Source organism: Melozone crissalis, unplaced genomic scaffold (assembly GCF_028551555.1).
Source record: "Melozone crissalis strain CALT ecotype California unplaced genomic scaffold, PUWL_Pcris_2 ptg000029l_1, whole genome shotgun sequence".
NCBI classification, from domain to species: Eukaryota; Metazoa; Chordata; class Aves; order Passeriformes; family Passerellidae; genus Melozone; species Melozone crissalis.
In genome coordinates, this window is record NW_026535807.1 from 19,855,192 (window position 1) to 19,872,875 (window position 17,684).

At 51.3% G+C, this 17,684-nt stretch overlaps 1 protein-coding gene and 1 long non-coding RNA gene across 2 annotated transcripts in view; both read right to left on the bottom strand.

Moving 5' to 3' along the window:
• Positions 1-1,071: 1,071 nt before the first annotated feature.
• Positions 1,072-2,242, bottom strand: LOC128939964 (uncharacterized). Its single transcript, XR_008483270.1, has 4 exons — positions 2,155-2,242; positions 1,394-1,465; positions 1,234-1,305; positions 1,072-1,147 (listed from the first exon to the last, which is right to left on the bottom strand). It is a non-coding gene; the product is annotated as an uncharacterized LOC128939964 (long non-coding RNA).
• Positions 2,243-4,548: 2,306 nt separating this feature from the next.
• The window catches only part of LOC128939635 (uncharacterized), a 215,134-nt gene continuing 201,998 nt past the window's right edge, over positions 4,549-17,684 (bottom strand). The window contains exon 16 of the mRNA XM_054280730.1: positions 4,549-4,628. Coding sequence (XP_054136705.1) covers positions 4,549-4,628 — 80 coding nt within the window. The remainder of the gene's footprint in view (positions 4,629-17,684) is intronic.

Genomic DNA, 17,684 nt, shown 5'->3' on the forward strand with positions numbered 1-17,684 from the left:
ACAGAAGAGCTCCTGTGACACTGCAGGAGATCCTCAGGCTCTAGGAAAGGCTCAGCCCCGGGGCACAGCCCTAGGCCCAGCCCCTTTCCGTTTTGCCCTTCTGCATGGCTGCACAGAGCACACAGAAGGACACATTGACATTGAACACGGAAGAAGGATGGACAGCTAAATGCTCCTTCCCCCCACTGACAGTCATCCTGTGGGATCCCTCAGGGCTCCAGAAGGGAGCAGGGCAAGGTTTTCAGAACCCTTCTGCCCGGACTTAACCTCAGGACCCAGGGGAGCCTTGCTCTCCCCCTCTGCCCTTTCCCCACCATGGGCACCCCGTGCAGCCGCTCGCAGGTTTCGGGACGTGTCTCCCATGGAGGGAGCCCAGCAGGACAGCTCAGTACCCGAGTGCCCTGAGCCTGCTCGGGACAATTCCTCTGGGCTGTGCCCGTCTTGTCCGGGCTGTGCCCACAGTGCCAAGCAGCAGAGAGGGCAGCTCCAGCCTCAGCAGGGCTCAGGGCCAAAGGCACAGCAATTACCTCCTGTGGCTGTGCCTGGCATCGCCTCCCTTCCTGCAGGAAATGCCGCCTTCCACAGAGCCTCTCTGTCCATCCCTTGAGAAAGGAAGAGGCTTGGTGGGATCAGATGCAATCATTGCACATCCAGGTGGTGGCCTCTTCAGGAGGCAATACTTGTCCACAACATGGATAAGAATCAGGAAAATCCTGATCCCCACAGGCCTTTGGGGCTTCCTATGGCCCTCCCTCTGCCAAGAAGGCACACCTCAGGATGTGCTCAGACACCGGGAAAATGCAGGGGGATCCATGGTGCAGTTTGGGCTCTCTGTCACTTGATGCCAAATGCCTTCCTGCAGAGGCTGGGGAGAAGGTGCAGCCAGGCCAGGCTGGCAAACAGCCCTGCAGGGCGTGGAAGCAGCAGCGGGGCAGCGAGGCTGCCATGGATCCCTTCCTGCTGTGCCGGGCACGGCGTGTCCAGATGTGCAGCCACAGCCCCCGGCTGCTGAGCCCCAGGACAAGGCTGAGGGAAATGCACCCACCTTGTCCTGCCTGCTGCATTTCCTTTGTCCTTTGCCTCATGTATTCAGATGGCTCATGAGCTTCCTTCTGTGCTGTAGATTTGTACTTTCCTGTTGGAGGACCTTAGAAAACATGGTTTGATTTCCTATGAACGGATATCACAAAAGCAGAACTCAGCCTGTGGGGTCAGCAGGGACACACTACTCACCCCTGCGATGAGAGCCTGGCTTCGGTGAAGGAACCAGCAAAGGAACAAGAAAAGTCCTCCCTGCAGACACATCTGTAACACAACAGCCACAGAAGCTTCTCTAACCAAGTTCCTGCCAGGTTGTCAACAATTATTCTCTGGTGGGACAATGAGAACAAACCTGCACGAGGCTCCAAAGGCTTCAAAATTTTCTTCAGCCAATCTAATGGAGAAATCTTCCTAGCAAGCTCATCTAGAACAGAGCAGAGATGAGAACATTTTTCAGGGCATGCTGGGATCCCCATTTGCCTCTGGGAAATCGGCACTGCAAGTGGGTCGGGTAAGGCTGTGGGAGCCAGATGTCAATGGTCAAGGCCAAAGCTGCACAGGGGCCTGGGGAGCTCTGGGCTGGCTCCTGGTCACTCTGCACCCTCTTTCCATGCCCTGTGCAACATCCCTGGTGGGGCAGCTGAAGCAGCCCAAGGCCCTGGGTGCTCTCACTCCCACAGCTGCAACTCTTGCTAAAGCCCTGGGGAAAACTGCAGCAGGCAGTGCCACAGCTATCCCCCTTTTCCCTCTGACTCTCCTGTCCTTTCTCCTGCCTTTCCCACCTTCTTCTATCTCTCCATCTCTCTTTGCCTTGGGACCCCTTCCCCATCCCAAGGGCACATGGCCAAGCCCTCTCAGGACCCAGGGGAGCCTTGCTCTCCCCCTCTGCCCTTTCCCCACCATGGGCACCCCGTGCAGCCGCTCGCAGGTTTCGGGACGTGTCTCCCACGGAGGGAGCCCAGCAGGACAGCTCAGTACCCGAGTGACCTGAGCCTGCTCGGGACAATTCCTCTGGGTTGTGCCCGTCTTGTCCAGGCTGTGCCCACAGTGCCAAGCAGCAGAGAGGGCAGCTCAAGCCCCAGCAGGGCTCAGGCCCAGAGGCACAGCAATTACCTCCTGTGGCTGTGCCTGGCATTGCCTCCCTTCCTGCAGCAGAAGTTGCCAATGAGCCACTGCTTCCTCCGGGAAACTGAGCCTTCATCACACCCTCTCCATCTGATTCTGGAGAAAGGATGTGGTACAGCTGGGTCAGGTGGGGCTGTTCCCCTTTGAGGATGGGGACCCTTCAGAAGGCAATGCTTGTCACAGACATGGTTAAGAATGGTTAGGAAATCCCTATAAAATTTTTGGTTAGGCCAGGGCCCTGTGTACTCAAAAAGCTGCCCCTTCTGATTTGACTGGCGACAGGGAAATTGCAGGGGATCTGAGGCCCCTGCTGCTGTTTGGTCTGCCTGTGAACTGATGCCCAATGCCTTCCTGCAGAGGCTGGGGAGAAGCTGCAGCCAGGCCAGGCTGGCAAACAGCCCTGCAGGGCATGGAAGCAGCAGCGGGGCAGTGAGGCTGCCATGGATCCCTTCCCGCTGTGCCGGGCACGGCGTGTCCAGATGTGCAGCCACAGCCCCCGGCTGCTGAGCCCCAGGACAAGGCTGAGGGAAATGCACCCACCTTGTCCTTCCTGCTGCATTTCCTTTGTCCTTTGCCTCATGTATTCAGATGGCTCATGAGCTTCCTTCTGTGCTGTAGATTTGTACTTTCCTGTTGGAGGACCTTAGAAAACATGGTTTGATTTCCTATGAACGGATATCACAAAAGCAGAACTCAGCCTGTGGGGTCAGCAGGGACCCACTACTCACCCCTGCGATGACAGCCTGGCTTCGGTGAAGGAACCAGCAAAGGAACAAGAAAAGTCCTCCCTGCAGACACATCTGTAACACAACAGCCACAGCAACTTCTGTCACCTGGTTCCTGCCAGGTTGCCAACAATTATTCTGTGGTGGGACAATGAGAACATACCTGCACGAGGCTCCAAAGGCTTCAAAATTTTATGCCGTCCATCTAATGGAGAAGCCTTTCCAGACACCTCATCTAGAACAGAGCAGAGATGAGAACATTTTTCAGGGCATGCTGGGATCCCCGTTTGCTTCTGGGAAATGGGCGCTGCAAGGGGGTCGAGTAAGGCTGTGGGAGCCAGATGTCAATGGACAAGGCCAAAGCTGCACAGGGGCCTGGGGAGCTCTGGGCTGGCTCCTGGTCACTCTGCACCCTCGTTCCATGCCCTGTGCAACATCCCTGGTGGGGCGGCTGAAGCAGCCCAAGGCCCTGGGTGCTCTCACTCCCACAGCTGCAACTCTTGCTAAAGCCCTGGGGAAAACTGCAGCAGGCAGTGCCACAGCTATCACCCTGTCCCTCTGACTCTCCTGTCCTTTCTCCTGCCTTTCCCACCTTCTTCTATCTCTCCATCTCTCTTTGCCTTGGGACCCCTTTCTCCATCCCAAGGGCACATGGCCAAGCCCTCTCAGGACCCAGTGCAGCCTTGCTCTCCCCCTCTGCCCTTTCCCCACCATGGGCACCCCGTGCAGCCGCTCCCAGGTTTCAGGACGTGTCTCCCATGGAGGGAGCCCAGCAGGACAGCTCAGTACCCGAGTACCCTGAGCCTGCTCGGGACAATTCCTTTAGGCTGTGCCCGTCTTGTCCGGGCTGTGCCCACAGTGCCAAGCAGCAGAGAGGGCAGCTCAAAACTCAGCAGGGCTCAGGCCCAGAGGCACAACAATTACCTCCTGTGGCTGTGCCTGGCATTGCCTCCCTTCCTGCAGCAGAAGTTGCCAATGAGCCACTGCTTCCTCCAGGAAACTGAGCCTTCATCACAGCCTCTCCATCTGCTTCTGGAGAAAAGATGTGGTACAGCTGGATTGGGTGGTGCTGTTCCCCATTGAGGATGGGGAATCTTCAAGAGGCAATGCTTGTCACAGACATGGTAAAGAATGGTGAGGAAATTCCTATAAAATTTTTGTTTAGACCAGAGCCCTCTGTACTCCAAACAGCTGCCCCTTCTGATTTGCCTGGAGATGGGAAATTGCAGGGGATCTGAGGTGCATTTTGCAGTTTGGGCTGCCTGTCAGCTGATGCCACAATCAATCCTGCAGTGGCCGGGGAGCAGCTGCAGCCAGGCCAGGCTGGCAAACAGCCCTGCAGGGCGTGGAAGCAGCAGCGGGGCAGCGAGGCTGCCATGGATCCCTTCCTGCTGTGCCGGGCACGGCGTGTCCAGATGTGCAGCCAAAGCCCCCAGCTGCTGAGCCCCAGGACAAGGCTGAGGGAAATGCACCCACCTTGTCCTGCCTGCTGCATTTCCTTCGTCCTTTGCCTCATGTGTTCAGATGACTCATGGGCTTTCTTCTGTCCTGCAGCTTTGTTCTTTCCTTTTAGAGGACCTTAGAAAAACATGTTTCCTCTTCCCATTAATGGATCCCACAGAAGCAGGGCTCAGTCTGTGGGGTCAGCAGGGACACACTACTCACCCCTGTGATGGGAGGCAGGCTTCTGTGTAGGAATGAGGGAAGGATCAGGAAGAGTCCTCCCTGCAGACACATCTGTAACACAACAGCCACAGAAGCTTCTGCCGCCTCTACTCAGCTGCACGGGCACCACTGAGCCTCAGGAGCGGTGAGGGGATGGCGCAGGGCGAGGGCAAACACGTGTATGGCTCTGTCCTGGAACCTGCAGCGATGCCCCCCTGGCCGAGCTTTGGGCTCTGAGCTGGCAGCTCTCCCAGGGGAAAGGCCTTGACCTACCCTCGCCATGTCCCAGAGGCTCAGTCGTGGACGTGGGTTGGGAAGCCAGATCACCTTCACCAACAGGTTCAGCTGCAAAGAAAGGCAGGACAGAGCAGCACCCATGGCAGTGTAGGAGATCCTCAGGCTGCAGGAAAGGCTCAGCCCTGGGGCACAGCCCTGGGCCCTGCACCTTCCCTCTCTGCTTTTGTCTGTGACTGCACAGACCGCACGGAAGGACACAGTGGCATTGAACATGGGAGGAGGTTGGACGGCTAAATGCTCCTTCCTCCCACTGACAGTCATCCTGTGGGATCTCTCAGGGCTCCAGAAAAGAGCAGGGCAAGGTTTTCAGAACCCTTCTAATGAAAATGGCAGATGAACGAGCTCTTGCAACTTCGATACTGATTAATATGTCACTAGTAACGGAAATTCAGAACTTACCTATAGCATTCTTCAAGACATTCGAAATATCATTCAACAACAAATCTAAATCATTAAACTCGCGATCCAAATCTAGAAGGGAGCAAAGACCAGACCCATTTCAATGATGCGCTGGCATCCCCTTCTCCCTCCGGGAACTGGGCACTGCAAGGGAGTTGGCAAGGGCTGTGGGGGCCAGATGTCAATGGACAAGGCCAAAGCTGCACAGGGGCCTGGGGAGCTCTGGGCTGGCTCCTGGTCACTCTGCACCCTCTTTGCAGGCCCTGTGACACATCCCGGGAGGGGAAACTGGGGCAGCCCAGGGCCCTGGGAGCTCTCTCCCTCCCCCAGAGGAAACCCTCCCTAAAGGCCTGGGGAAAACCATCCCCAGCGCTTCCCAGGGAGCAGGGAGCGATGTCCCGGGAAAGGGGAGCCAGGGTGCCGGCTCACCTGCTCGCCACGCTTGCAGCGAAGCAGCCTGGGCAGCCCTGGCAGGCAGGGCCACGGCCAGGAGGAGCAGGAGGAAGAGGCGCAGAGCAAGGGCCATGCTGCCTTGCCCTCTGCCAGTCCCGCAGCTCTTGCTGCCACCGCTGTCCTGACACCCCTGTCCCAATGTCAGCACCACTGCTGCCACCGCCGCTGCTGCTGCCGCAACAGTTGTGCTCAAGCACTGACTGCTCGCTCCTTGTGCTGCTGTGCTACCACGGGGCTCTGGCACTTCTGTGACCTCAGAGCCTGCTGTGACCTCATGGCTGGGGCAGGATTTAGTTGGAGTTGATCTCCAACGGTGCCCTTCCAGCAAGGAGATGATGTCCCGCCCAGTACCTATTTGCAAGCTCGGTTTTTTTCACAACTGAGGTACACGATATTGCACAAGTGACACTTTTTGTGGTTCTACATATAATAGCAATGTCAAGTCAAAAATTCAACTCATGATTCCCATTATTGCATGCAGCAGCAGTCCTGCCATTCTGACACCAACTCCCTACTCTGCATTGTGCTGTGCTTTGGCCCATATTTAAAAAGTGAAGAACTTGATGCCAAAGCTGACAAAAATAATTCAACACAGGCCTTCAGGGTAGCTGCACACTTTAGGGGACACCCAAACCCTGTGCACATCTTATGGGTGTCCTCAGCCACCCTAAAATCCCCCTGTGTCCTTGAAAAAAGTCCTCCGAGACCTGCTCAATTTACAGATGCCCCCACACACCTTTGGACATACATTCAATTCCCTGCAAAATTTCTGGGTGTCCCCAGTCCCCTGCACAGCACAGAGGTGGCCCAAAGCCCCTGCATGCCTTTAGAGGGACCCAAACATAACACTCAGGGAGCAGCACCAGTGCCTAGCCATCTTCTGTGTGTGTGTGTTCACCATGTGTCCCTGGGGCAACAGATGAGGCCTGGGGGACAAATCCCCACTCTGCTCATAAGAGGTCTGGGGCTGCCACAGGCCCAGAGTCTGTCGGGCTCTGAGCTCATCCCTCAGGCTATGAAGGACTTCCTTCAGAGTCCAGCCTCTTTCCATTGTTCTCAAGGCAAGCACCTCCCGATGGCTTCCCTCTTTCCCTGGGCATGCCACTGGAGGAGGCCCAGGCCCAGCTGATGCCAGGGAAGGCAATGTGCCCTCAGCTCAGGGACGCTCAGCATGGGCTCCCCCAGCCCTGGGGGCCCCGCCGCTGGTCACAGCAGCCCCTGCCTGGCTCCTGCCTGCCCACACCGTGGGCATCCACGGCTGCTCCTGGCCATGGAGCCCAGCCTGTGCTGCTGCCCGGTGGGCTTTGCTGCTGCTGCCACCCAGACACTGGGCTGCCAGCTCCATCTCTTTATTGCAAGAGAAGAGCTCATTTGGGAAGTGCTGCAGTGCCCGATTTCTTCAGCCCGACTTGCTGCCAACACCAACCCCCAGAGTGGGCCGCCCCCAGAAAGCTGTCAACTCTGGGTTTTGGCTGTAGGGCACAGCTGCTTTACAGCACAGGTGGACTGCGCTGGGGTAGGGACAAGGAACAGGGAGAGCTCTTCTCTATGTTTGTTCCCTGCCGACTCAGCGGCAGAAAGACACTGAATTACTGCCATACACCCATTTCCAAACTGGGGAGGTCCCTGGGGAGGATACAGTCTTTAGCCACTTGGGAGAAACTGAGGGTGGAACACAAGGCAGGGAATACATTGTTTATACCAATAGGGGATTACAGGGGAGGAGGACAACTTAAAAAAACCATTAGGGTTTCAAAGGATACAAAATGGATAGGGAAGTTTCCAGAGAAAGGGGCAGGCTTGGGGAGGGATTGACATTGAATGGGAGGAGGAACAGGGAACAAAAGGGTAGGTCTTTGGGGAGATGGACAACTAGGGAAAAACCAACAATACAGGGGGGAATTGAGCAACTCATTGGCAATAAAATATGGTATAACAATACCAAATAAGGGGGTGTCATAAAACTGACTACTAGGGCCGAATTACAATCAAAAACATGTACCACAACAGGGAAGCTCTCAGTCAGGGCTCTGTTGAGCGCTTCCAAATCCTTTCCAGCATCAACAGAAGGTCAAACTTGCCCTTATCCCAAGCAAACAGAGTGTTCCCCAACAGCAAGCCATTCTGAGGTTGTCTGAGAAATGTGTATTTTATGATTGGCTTTTTGCAAATATAGCGGCCACAGGACACCGAAATCTTTCACAGAGAAAGAATTTATTGCTCTCCTATCAGAAGAAACTAACTTCTTCCTGCCTCGCTCAGCCCTCAGGAAGCTGGTTAGGATCAAGAGGGAGAAATTGACGATGACCAGGCAGAATCCTGTGTTTGAATGGAATTTATGCATCATGTATGAGATGTATGAATATGCAACAGGTTATTGTTTTTAAGGGTTAATCATCCGTTCAAGTGTGTCCTTTTTTGGGCCAATGCTGCTGAGAAAATAGGTACCCAGATTTCTGTATCTCTTTTTTCCTATTGTCTCTGATTTTCCCAATTGAAATTGTCCAAAATTTTTATCACTCTAATGATATTGCTATTTTTATAAACATTTTATTATTAATAAAATTTTACAAACAAGCTATTGCCGTTTTTCACACCCCTTCTGGGAATCAGGAACACGTGTGGTGGGGCCGGCTGCACCTGTGGGAGCAATGGGGAGCGTCAGCCAGTGCTGTGCTGCGCTGCTGAGCTGGCAGCACGGTGGATGCGGGCAGGATGTTCCCGTTTCCCCCAGAGCTGGGGCCTGCGGGCACCTTGCCGCCCCTTGGCACAGGCTGTGCCACCCAACAAAGCCCAGCAGGCCAGGAGGAGAGCCCGGGGCCAGCGCAGCTGCTTGGGCAGTGGCTGCTTGGAGGGACACGGGCCAAAGCCATCCCTGAGCAGCCACTGCCAGCCCTGAAAGCTCAGAAACTCTGTGAGGACACAGTGAATTTTCTGAATTCTCTGCAGTAGCAACCATTCATTTCCACTGGGGATGTAGAACAATCACCAAAATTGCTCATGAAAACCAAGTTGACTTGAGTTATGGCTTGGTGGGCACAGTGTTCCAAGAGAAATTTTCCAACATATTTCAACATTTTGTATTTACAATGCAGGCGTGGTGTTTGATGTGGCAGTGTTCCTTTTGTGGTACAGCCTTTCCCTGGTCAGGTTTTGGTTAAGAGAATGTTTAAGCAGTTGGAAAAAGCAGTTATGGGAGGCAAAATGCACAGTTTGTGTCTTTCCCCTTTCACAGAATTCACAGAAGTGTCAGAACAACCTGCTTGGGGACACCTTCAAGTTCATTGAGTCCAACCCAGCCCCAACACCCCAACTAAAGCCTGGCACCCAGTGCCACATCCAGGCTTTGTTAAACACACCCAGGGATGGGGACTCCACCACCTCTCTGGCCATTCCAGAACTTTATCACCTTTCTGTAAAAACTTTTTCCAGATATCCAACCTGTATTTCCCTTGGTGCAGATTGAGGCTGTGTCATCTGGTTCTGTCAGTGCTGCCTGGAGAAAGAGCCTGTGGAAACCCAGGAAATTCATCTGGTTGCCCTGGAGGACTCAAGACTCTGTCAGGGGGCTCAGAGACCTTGGCACAGAGCCCAAGACCCCTGTGCCTTTGATTCAGCCCTTGGAAAAAACAATTATCAACCTTGTATGAAGAATTACAGCCCACAAAAGTTTTAGTAGAAGGATAGTGAATTTATCCCAGAGTGGAAAAATAGATTTTTGCTGGTTTTAGAATGGGGATTCTAAAAGGGGGCAAGATGGAGGAATCTGGGCTTGTCCAGCCTTTCTCCTTCTTCTCCTTGGCCTCCATTTTCTGCTGTGATGGTGGCACTTTTGGATTGGTTTAGAGTAGAAGCTCACAGTCTAACATAGGTGATAGGTATTGGGAAGTAACTGTAAGTATTGTATACATAGTTTTTAGAATAAAGACATAATACCATGTTGGGGCAGGCAGAGTGCCTCTGAGTGTCCTGCTGAGCAGACCTCAACAGGTCAGAAGAAAGAATTTTATAGGTAAGATACAATAAACAACCTTGAGACTGACAACTGAAGTGTTCCGACTCCTTCCTTGAGCACCGGGCTGGGAAAAGGGACTTTCTAACACATCTCAGGGTCACTCTGGGCAGCGAGAGCCCCTGAGAAGAGCCCAGCCCCAGCTGAGCACAGGCACCTTTCAGGAGCTGTGCAGCGTGATGAGGGCAGCCCTGAGCATCCTTTTCTCCAGGCTCAGCACCCCCAGCTCCCTCCGGGGTTCCTCACAGGGTTTGTGTTCCCAGCCCCTCTCCAGCCTCGTTGTCCCCTCTGGATGTGCTCAGTGTCCCAAGGTCCTTCCCAAACGGAGGGGCCGGAGCTGGGCACAGCACTCAGGGTGTGCCCTCAGCAGTGCCCAGGGCAGGGGCAGAACGACCTCCCTGCTCCTGCTGGCCTCACCATTCCTGATCCAGGCCAGGAGCCATTGGCCTCCTTGGCCACCAGGGCACTCTGCTGCCTCATGTCCAGCCTGCTGTCACCAGTACCTGCTGGGAAGGATGAAAGTGGGACAAGAAAGTCTCACAGATATGTCTGTGCTTGGCAGGAAGCAAGTTTTGATATAGGAGAAAAGAATTGCTGAGCCAGTCTTACTGGATAACCAAGGAAGCAAAGGGTGTGTTAGTTAGAAGGGGTTTTAGGACTTAGAGGAAAGGATAAAGCCACCTCAAACAAGAAGATGTTTTTACCAAGCAGGAAGACAGCACAGGCAAACAAGCATGCTAATGTTACAAATAGAAAAAAGGTCACTTAAATTTCCACTGCAAGAAAACTGGAAAACAACTTCTAACTTAAACTGTAATGTATTAACTTTTGTTGATCGGAGAACAGTAGCATGATTATGGTAATTTTAGTAGTTATGTCAGGCTAGAGATAAAAGTTAAAGTATGGATTGGTTCTGCTGTATGAAGATGCTCAGCAAAGAAAAGTGTGTAATGCATTGTAACCAAAACCAAAGGGTCTCCAGGCCTGGCTGCAGCTGGAGCTGACAGCTGTGGGCACAGCTCTGTCACCCACAACCCTGGACTGCTGTAAGCTCTTGGATGGAATAAACTGCATTTTGTATACAAGGAACTGCATTTTGGATGGAATAAACTGCATTTTGGATCTAATAAATGGCAATTTTGTGAGTCCTTGAAGTCCCACATCCCTTTTTTTGGCTCTTAGAAGTATCCCCAAGTTCCTTTTTAGCTCCTGAACACACAGATCAGGCTCATTTCATCATTTCCAGGCATTTTCCCTCTTTACACCTCTGCTATGTTCCTGGGTGTTATGAACAAAAATTCAGTTGATTTTTTTCTGTGAGAAAAAAGTTACCACTACTGCTGGGCTGCTGCCTGTATTATGGTAATTACGGGTCGTTGTTGTTAATGGTTTTTTTTGTTCAGTGAAAGCCCTGGCTGGGGCGAGGTAATGGCCCTTCTCCGAGACAGTAACGGGTGGTGACCTTCCTGAACAGTGAGGAGAAGAGACCTGGAGGGGGGGGTTATGCAAAGTGACTCCAGGACCAGCATGCTGTGGGGCACGATGGCTCCAAACGTACTGGGAAAACCCCAAAAACAACGAGCCAAATAAGAGTTGAGAGACTGGAGTGATGTCTGGACGTGAGGAGGCGAGTGCTGAGCCTGCAGAGATGCTGAACACCCTCGGAGTCCCTCTCGCCCTGACCACGGGAGACGGTGCCGGGAAAAGTAACATCGGATGGGATCACCATGCCCTAAAAGCTCCCACGAGGATGTGATTCCCCAGCTCTGCCCCTAATGGACAGAGCTGTGCTTATCCTCCTCCTCTGAGTTGCCCTGGGAGAGACGACGGGAGATTGCAGCCCCGCCGAGCTGCCCAATCCTGAGCTGATCACTTTTAATAAAGGCATTAAAAAGGAGAAGAAGTCTTCTGGCCTTGTTTATTTCACTGGGAATGTCAGAGAGCTGCACACAACAAAAGCTGGTACTTGTTGGCCTTTTTAGCAAATGAAGCCAAGCAGGGATCTGATTACTAAAAATGAGCAGAAAGAAAGGAAAACCTGGGTTGGGTCCCCGGAAAATGCCAGCTATAAGAGATTTATTGCTTTGATGCTTAAAAATATTATTATGTTACTTTGGCTGGTATTATGCTGGCTTGGTGCACATGCGTAACCCAAAAGTGAATCAAAAGACATCGAAGAAGAAGACAGCCTTCATCCAAAGGCGAACCCCAAAAAGGGGTGCGACCACCAAAACGAGTGGTGGAGCATGCGTGGTAAAGGTGGTGATGAGGGCGGAGGTAGAAGTGTGATGAATCGAAAATGGGAGGAGATGGCATTGACATATGGCATAGAAGGGGAGAATCTTCACTTGGCAAGCTTGTACGTGAGGTGGCAAGGGTCCAAGAAGCATGCACCCCTACCCTGCGGTTATCTTTTGCTTATGCACTATTATTGGAACCAAATGATCCCTCATTTTTAATCAAATTATATTGTCAATATTTCAAGTGTATCCAATTTTATATATTTTCTAAACTATTCAATTAAAATTGCTGCTACTGTTATGAACAAAAATTCTGTTAATTTTTTTGTGAGAAAAGGTTACAAAAATCAGCTGAGATCACTGTTGCTGCGGAAGTTCTGCTTGTTTTGTTATTGTAATCACGGGTCATTCTGTCTAATTGCTCCTTTTGTATTAGCAGAGTCTTGCCCTAGGCCAAGTTGTACTTTTCCCCAGAATGGCGAAGAGACCTGAGAGGGTGAGGGGGGCTATGCAAAGTGACTCCAAGCCCCAGCATGCTGTGTGTGACCACTGCTCCAAACATACTGAGAAAACCCCAAAAACAACGAGCCACCTAAGAGCTGAGAGATTGCAGTGATGTCTGGACGTGAGGAGCGGAGTGCTGGGCCAGCAGAGATGCGGAACACCTTCGGAGTCCCTCTCACCGTGAGCACGGGAGTCGTCCCTGATGCTGAGTGCCGGCTAAGAGAGCTGGCAGCAGTGACATCGGAAGGGGTCACCATGTCCTTAAAGGTTCCCACGAGGACCGGACCCCCAGCTCTGCCCCTAGTGGGCAAAGCTATGCATATCCTCCTCCTCTGAGTTGCCCTGGGAGAGGCGATGGGAAGCTGCAGACCCGTCCGAGCTGCCCAATCCTGAGCTGCTCACTTATAATAAAGGCATTAAAAAGGAGAATAAGTCTCCTTGCCCTGTTTATTTCAGCTGGGGCACTCGTCCTGGATAGCCACGCCGAAAGAGGGTACCAGGACTGGCCATTTTGGACCTCCAGGACAGCTGGCTACCAGGACCAGAGGGATCGGCTCAGGAGCAGCGATGCAGAGGAGCACCGGAGCACCGGACTGGTGAGAAATCCCGTGGCGGGAGTGGGAGACAAGCGCGTGTGTGTATGAGTGAGATGAGGGCTGGCAGCCAGACCCTTGACCTGAGAGTGGACCCCTCAGTACCGCGTTTCCAAACTTTCACGAGAAAGCCGGCCGGGAACAGGGGAAAGCGAGTGGAATTAGTGTGAGTGAGTCGTCTCCTAAGGGGGAAAAAAAAAGGGCCCCCTCTCCCCCCACCCCGGGCGTGCGGAGGGAATAGTTGTATGAGTGGCACGCACCCAAAGTAAGTCCTGACAGAGGGAAGTCAGGCAGATTGTAAGTCCCGAGAAGGATTCGGGTAAGAATTGTAAGTCCCGAGAAGGATTCGGGTAAGATTTTTAAGTCCCGAGAAGGATTCGCGTAAGCTCAAGTCCTGCAGGCAAAGTAAGTCCTGACAAAGGAGTCAGGCACAAACCCTAGCGAAGGAGGTTGCGATTTGCATTTAAGTCCTGATACGGTGAAGCCTAAAAATTGGCAGGTTAGGCAAACTAAAAATCAGGCAGTTGTTTTTCCTGACTGAGGGAGTCAGGCACGACCTGGACTCTTCGGCCGAGGCTTCGTGTGTTCAAGTCCCAATAGATGTAAGACCTGACGTTAGGAAAGGTGGGCAATCAAGAGATCGGGCAGTTGTTTCAGTATAAAGTCCTGAGCATCAGGCAGAAATTTGAAGTTCGGTGGAGGAGACTGAAGCTCCTCAAACAAGGTTTTTTTTGAAATTACTGGTCAGTAGAGGCACCTTTGGCACTTTTTATTATTGAGACATGTAAAATGGGAGGGTGTAATAGTAAAAAGACCGCAAGAGACTGAGGGATATACATCCCAATAATCCCTTAGGAGAACTGTTAGAGAAATAGGATTCTATAGAGGCCACGGAGGGATTAGATAAAGTGAAAACGATCCATTATTGTGTAGAAGTCTGGCCAGACTTAGAGGTCCAAGGAGGATGGCCTTGGTGTGGGACAAAGGATAAGTGGATGTGCCAACAAGTGAGTCATTATCGGACAGCTCAAGGAGATACTGATCCTGAGCAATTATTGTATGTAGCTTGCTGGGTAAAGAGCGCTGTTGAGGATGAAGGGGTGCGAATTTGTAAGGTACAGAGGAAGAAAGGGGGGAATGAAGGAGGGGATGATAGGACTGGTAAAAGATGGGACCCCCTGGATTATTTGCCTCCTTCTGCCCCTCCACCTTATAATCCTCTTCTTCAAGCACCTCAAAGGGCAGGTCCGGTTCCTCCCCCGGCTGCCATCTCACTACCACCTGCTCAAATTCCTCCTTCTACCTCTTCAGCTTCCGCTATGGTAAACCCAGTATCTCCTCCAACCACTCCTTCACCACCCCCTTCAGCTCCTCCAGATCCTTCTGCATCACCACAAGCGCCTACTCCACCTGCTGTATTCTCTACCCCTTCTCCAGCTCCGCTTAATACACACTCGGGCTCTTCTCCCCCTCCTATTGCTGTCCCTTTTCCTCCTCCTAGTTGGGGCACACATGCCTCCTTGCCCGATGAACAGCTATCAGCAAATACACCCGCTGATGGGCAGGAAGTTCAGGGTAACCCAGATGCCCCTCAAAGTAGTTTGGCATCTGAAGATGGGCCATACTGCAGCACCAGATCCAAGACCTGCAAGGCGGAGAGACTCTTTCCCCTCAGAGAGGTTCCTATGGGAGGAGTAGCGGGAGGTGTTGGCTTTGTGAATGCTCCCCTAACTGCTTCTGAGGTGAGAGGATTCAAGAAAGAGTTGGGGCATTTAGTTGAGGACCCAGTGGGCATAGCCAACCAAGTGGATCAATTTCTAGGTCCAAATATCTACACTTGGGGGGAGATGAATTCCATCCTGAGTATATTATTTTCCCCAGAAGAGGTCCAGATGATAAGGGCGGCTGGCATAAGAATATGGGAGAAAGATAACAGTCCAGGACCCCAGGTGCCAACAGGTGAACAGAAATTGCCACTAACGGAGCCCAGCTGGAACCCTAACCAGGAGGAGGGGAGGAAGGCCATGATGGAATATAGGTCTTTGATGATACGGGGGATCAAAGAGTCAGTTCCCAAAGGAACTAATACCCAATTGGCATTTGAGGGTACACAGGAGAAGGATGAAGCTCCTGCTGCTTGGCTAAATCGCCTAAGGCGGAACTTCCAGTTGTACTCTAAAATAGACACAGACACCCCAGAAGGTCAAATGCTACTGAAAGTCCAATTTGTTACCAAATCTTGGCCTGATATAAGGAGAAAACTGGAAAAGATGGAAGATTGGCAAGAGAAGGACATTAATGAGTTATTAAGAGAAGCATTGAAGGTGTATTTAAGGAGGGAGGAAGAAAAAGCAAAGGCCAAGGCTAAGGTCATGGTTGCTGTAGCTAGAGAAAGTGCAGGGTGGGCGGGTCCACCACCAGGAGGAGGCAAGGATAGGTCAGTACTGTCAGGTGCAAGAGGGATGGAGACACCTCAAGGCCCTTTGAGAGAGCGACATTGCTATTACTGTGGAGAGCCAGGACACGTCAGGAGGTTTTGTAGAAAGCTCAGTCTCGATGCTGCAATAGCCAGGGAACAAGATAATTTAGGGAAGATCCTTAGAGGTGACGATTAGAGGGTCAGGGGCTTTACACTTTAGGGGACCCGATGCAACATCTAGAAGAGCCCCTTGGTAAACTTTGAAGTGGGACCCCTAAATGAAGAATTTGAATTTTTGAGTAGATACAGGAGCAGATAAGTCCTGTCTCAACAAAGTACTAAGAAGTATAGTATAGAATAGTGAAAAACATCTGAAGTTAGACAAAAAAACAGTTGGGTAGAAAGGATATCCAGTAGCACCAAAACTGGCCAGTAATACTTAACGTGTAATAAATTATGTGAAAGTAAAAGGTACCTTTTTGTTGTCTTGTTGTGTGTGTGTGTGTGAGCTGCAAACCAGGCCTGTGTCCCCCGGGCGGGTGGGGGCTGTGGCTGAAGTGTGTGTGTGTGTGTGTGTGTGTGTGTATGTGTGTGACCTGCAAACCAGACTAGTGCTCCTCAGGTGTGTGAGGTAGCCATAGCTGTACACGCAGACAGCCTCACAGGTGAATGTGCACCAGAGGCAACCAGAGTCAGGGCCCTTCCAAGAGGCCCAGGGATTCTGAGACCTGAGGGCCAACCCCAAGGTGAGGGGGGGGCTACAGGGACCCGTGATTTTCTAGCAATAAAGATCCAGTTTGTGTCTTGAGGGTGTGAAGGAATGTGTGAGAGTGAATATAGACAAATTAGAATAGAAGTAATGTAGATTGTGCATTATAAGTTTTACCACATTTCCTTAAAGAGAAGTGTATTGTGTAGAAGAATAGTGTAAGAAAAAAACCCCAAAAATTTAAGTGTAAGGGGTTGAAAGAAATATTTAGGCTCTAAGTGAAAGTAAGAAACAGAAGCAAGAGATAAATAAGATCTTGAAAATAGAACAGAAAACCAGTGAATTAAATACACAGAGATATAAGAGAATAAAAATACTTTGGGAGTTAAGTTAGCTGAGAAATACAACTCCTTGCAAAATACAGAGTATGCAGAAGTTGATGAGAGAAACATGCAAGCTATGGAAAAAGAAATTAACCAATAACATTAAACAGAGAAACTGAGTTTTGATAAATCATTAAATAGCAGACCATTAATGCCTGTGTTTGAAAGCCCGTTTCAGGTACTCTTCATTACTAATTCGACTGTGCAGACCAAAGGAAAAAGGTTGGACTCACATCACTCTCACCCCCTGGCATTGGACCAGGATTCAACATCAGGTTTTTTTCCCTCTGGCATTCTGGCATTGGACCGGACTGCACCCCATTCTCCCTCTGGCATTGGACTGGACTCCACCCCTTTCTCCTTCTGGCATTGGGCCAGACTCCCAGTTTTTCCCTCTGGCATTGGGCCAGAGTCCACACCACTCTCACCTCCAGGCACTGGATAAGGATTCATCTGCTTCACAAGCTAAATCACCTGAGTATACTGTGGTAAAAGGACCAAAGGATTTAAAGTTGACTCTCAGAAGGAAGAGTCAAATAGACTGAACTGTGTGGGAAAAAAATTGGTATCAGGAGTTCTAATATTGCTTAAAATGTTTCAAAACTGTTCTGTGTAAACTATGTTGGTAAAAAGTTTAAGACTGTAAATAAGTAATTCTGGTTAAGTTCCTTAATCTAATTCTAAAGACTCCAGGTTAATCCCCTACAGAACACTCCCCTGGGAGGGGAAACCAAAATTGGTAGGGAACAGACCAAGAGAGGTTTAACCAGAGAAGCGGGTAGAAGGGACTCTAAAGAGCTTGGAAGCTTTTCCTCAGTAAAATTCCCCAAGAGGCAAGGCCGGGTGGGCAGGCTGTGCAAGATGACCCATACCGGACTCTTGGGAAGGGTAGTACTGATGGCTCTGATGGCTGGTGGTGCTCTGAGAAGCCCAGCTGAGCCATGCTGTGAGTGCTACCGACCCCTCTGAGGAGGAAGTGAGCTCCTTGTCGAGAGTCCACATCAGTTCTGACCCTGATCGTGTTAACCCCTCCCAATTGGTCCTTTATCAGAAAAATAAGAGAGTGTATTGGAGAGCATACAATACTGCCACTTTTAGGCAGCCACTCCTAGGAGAGTG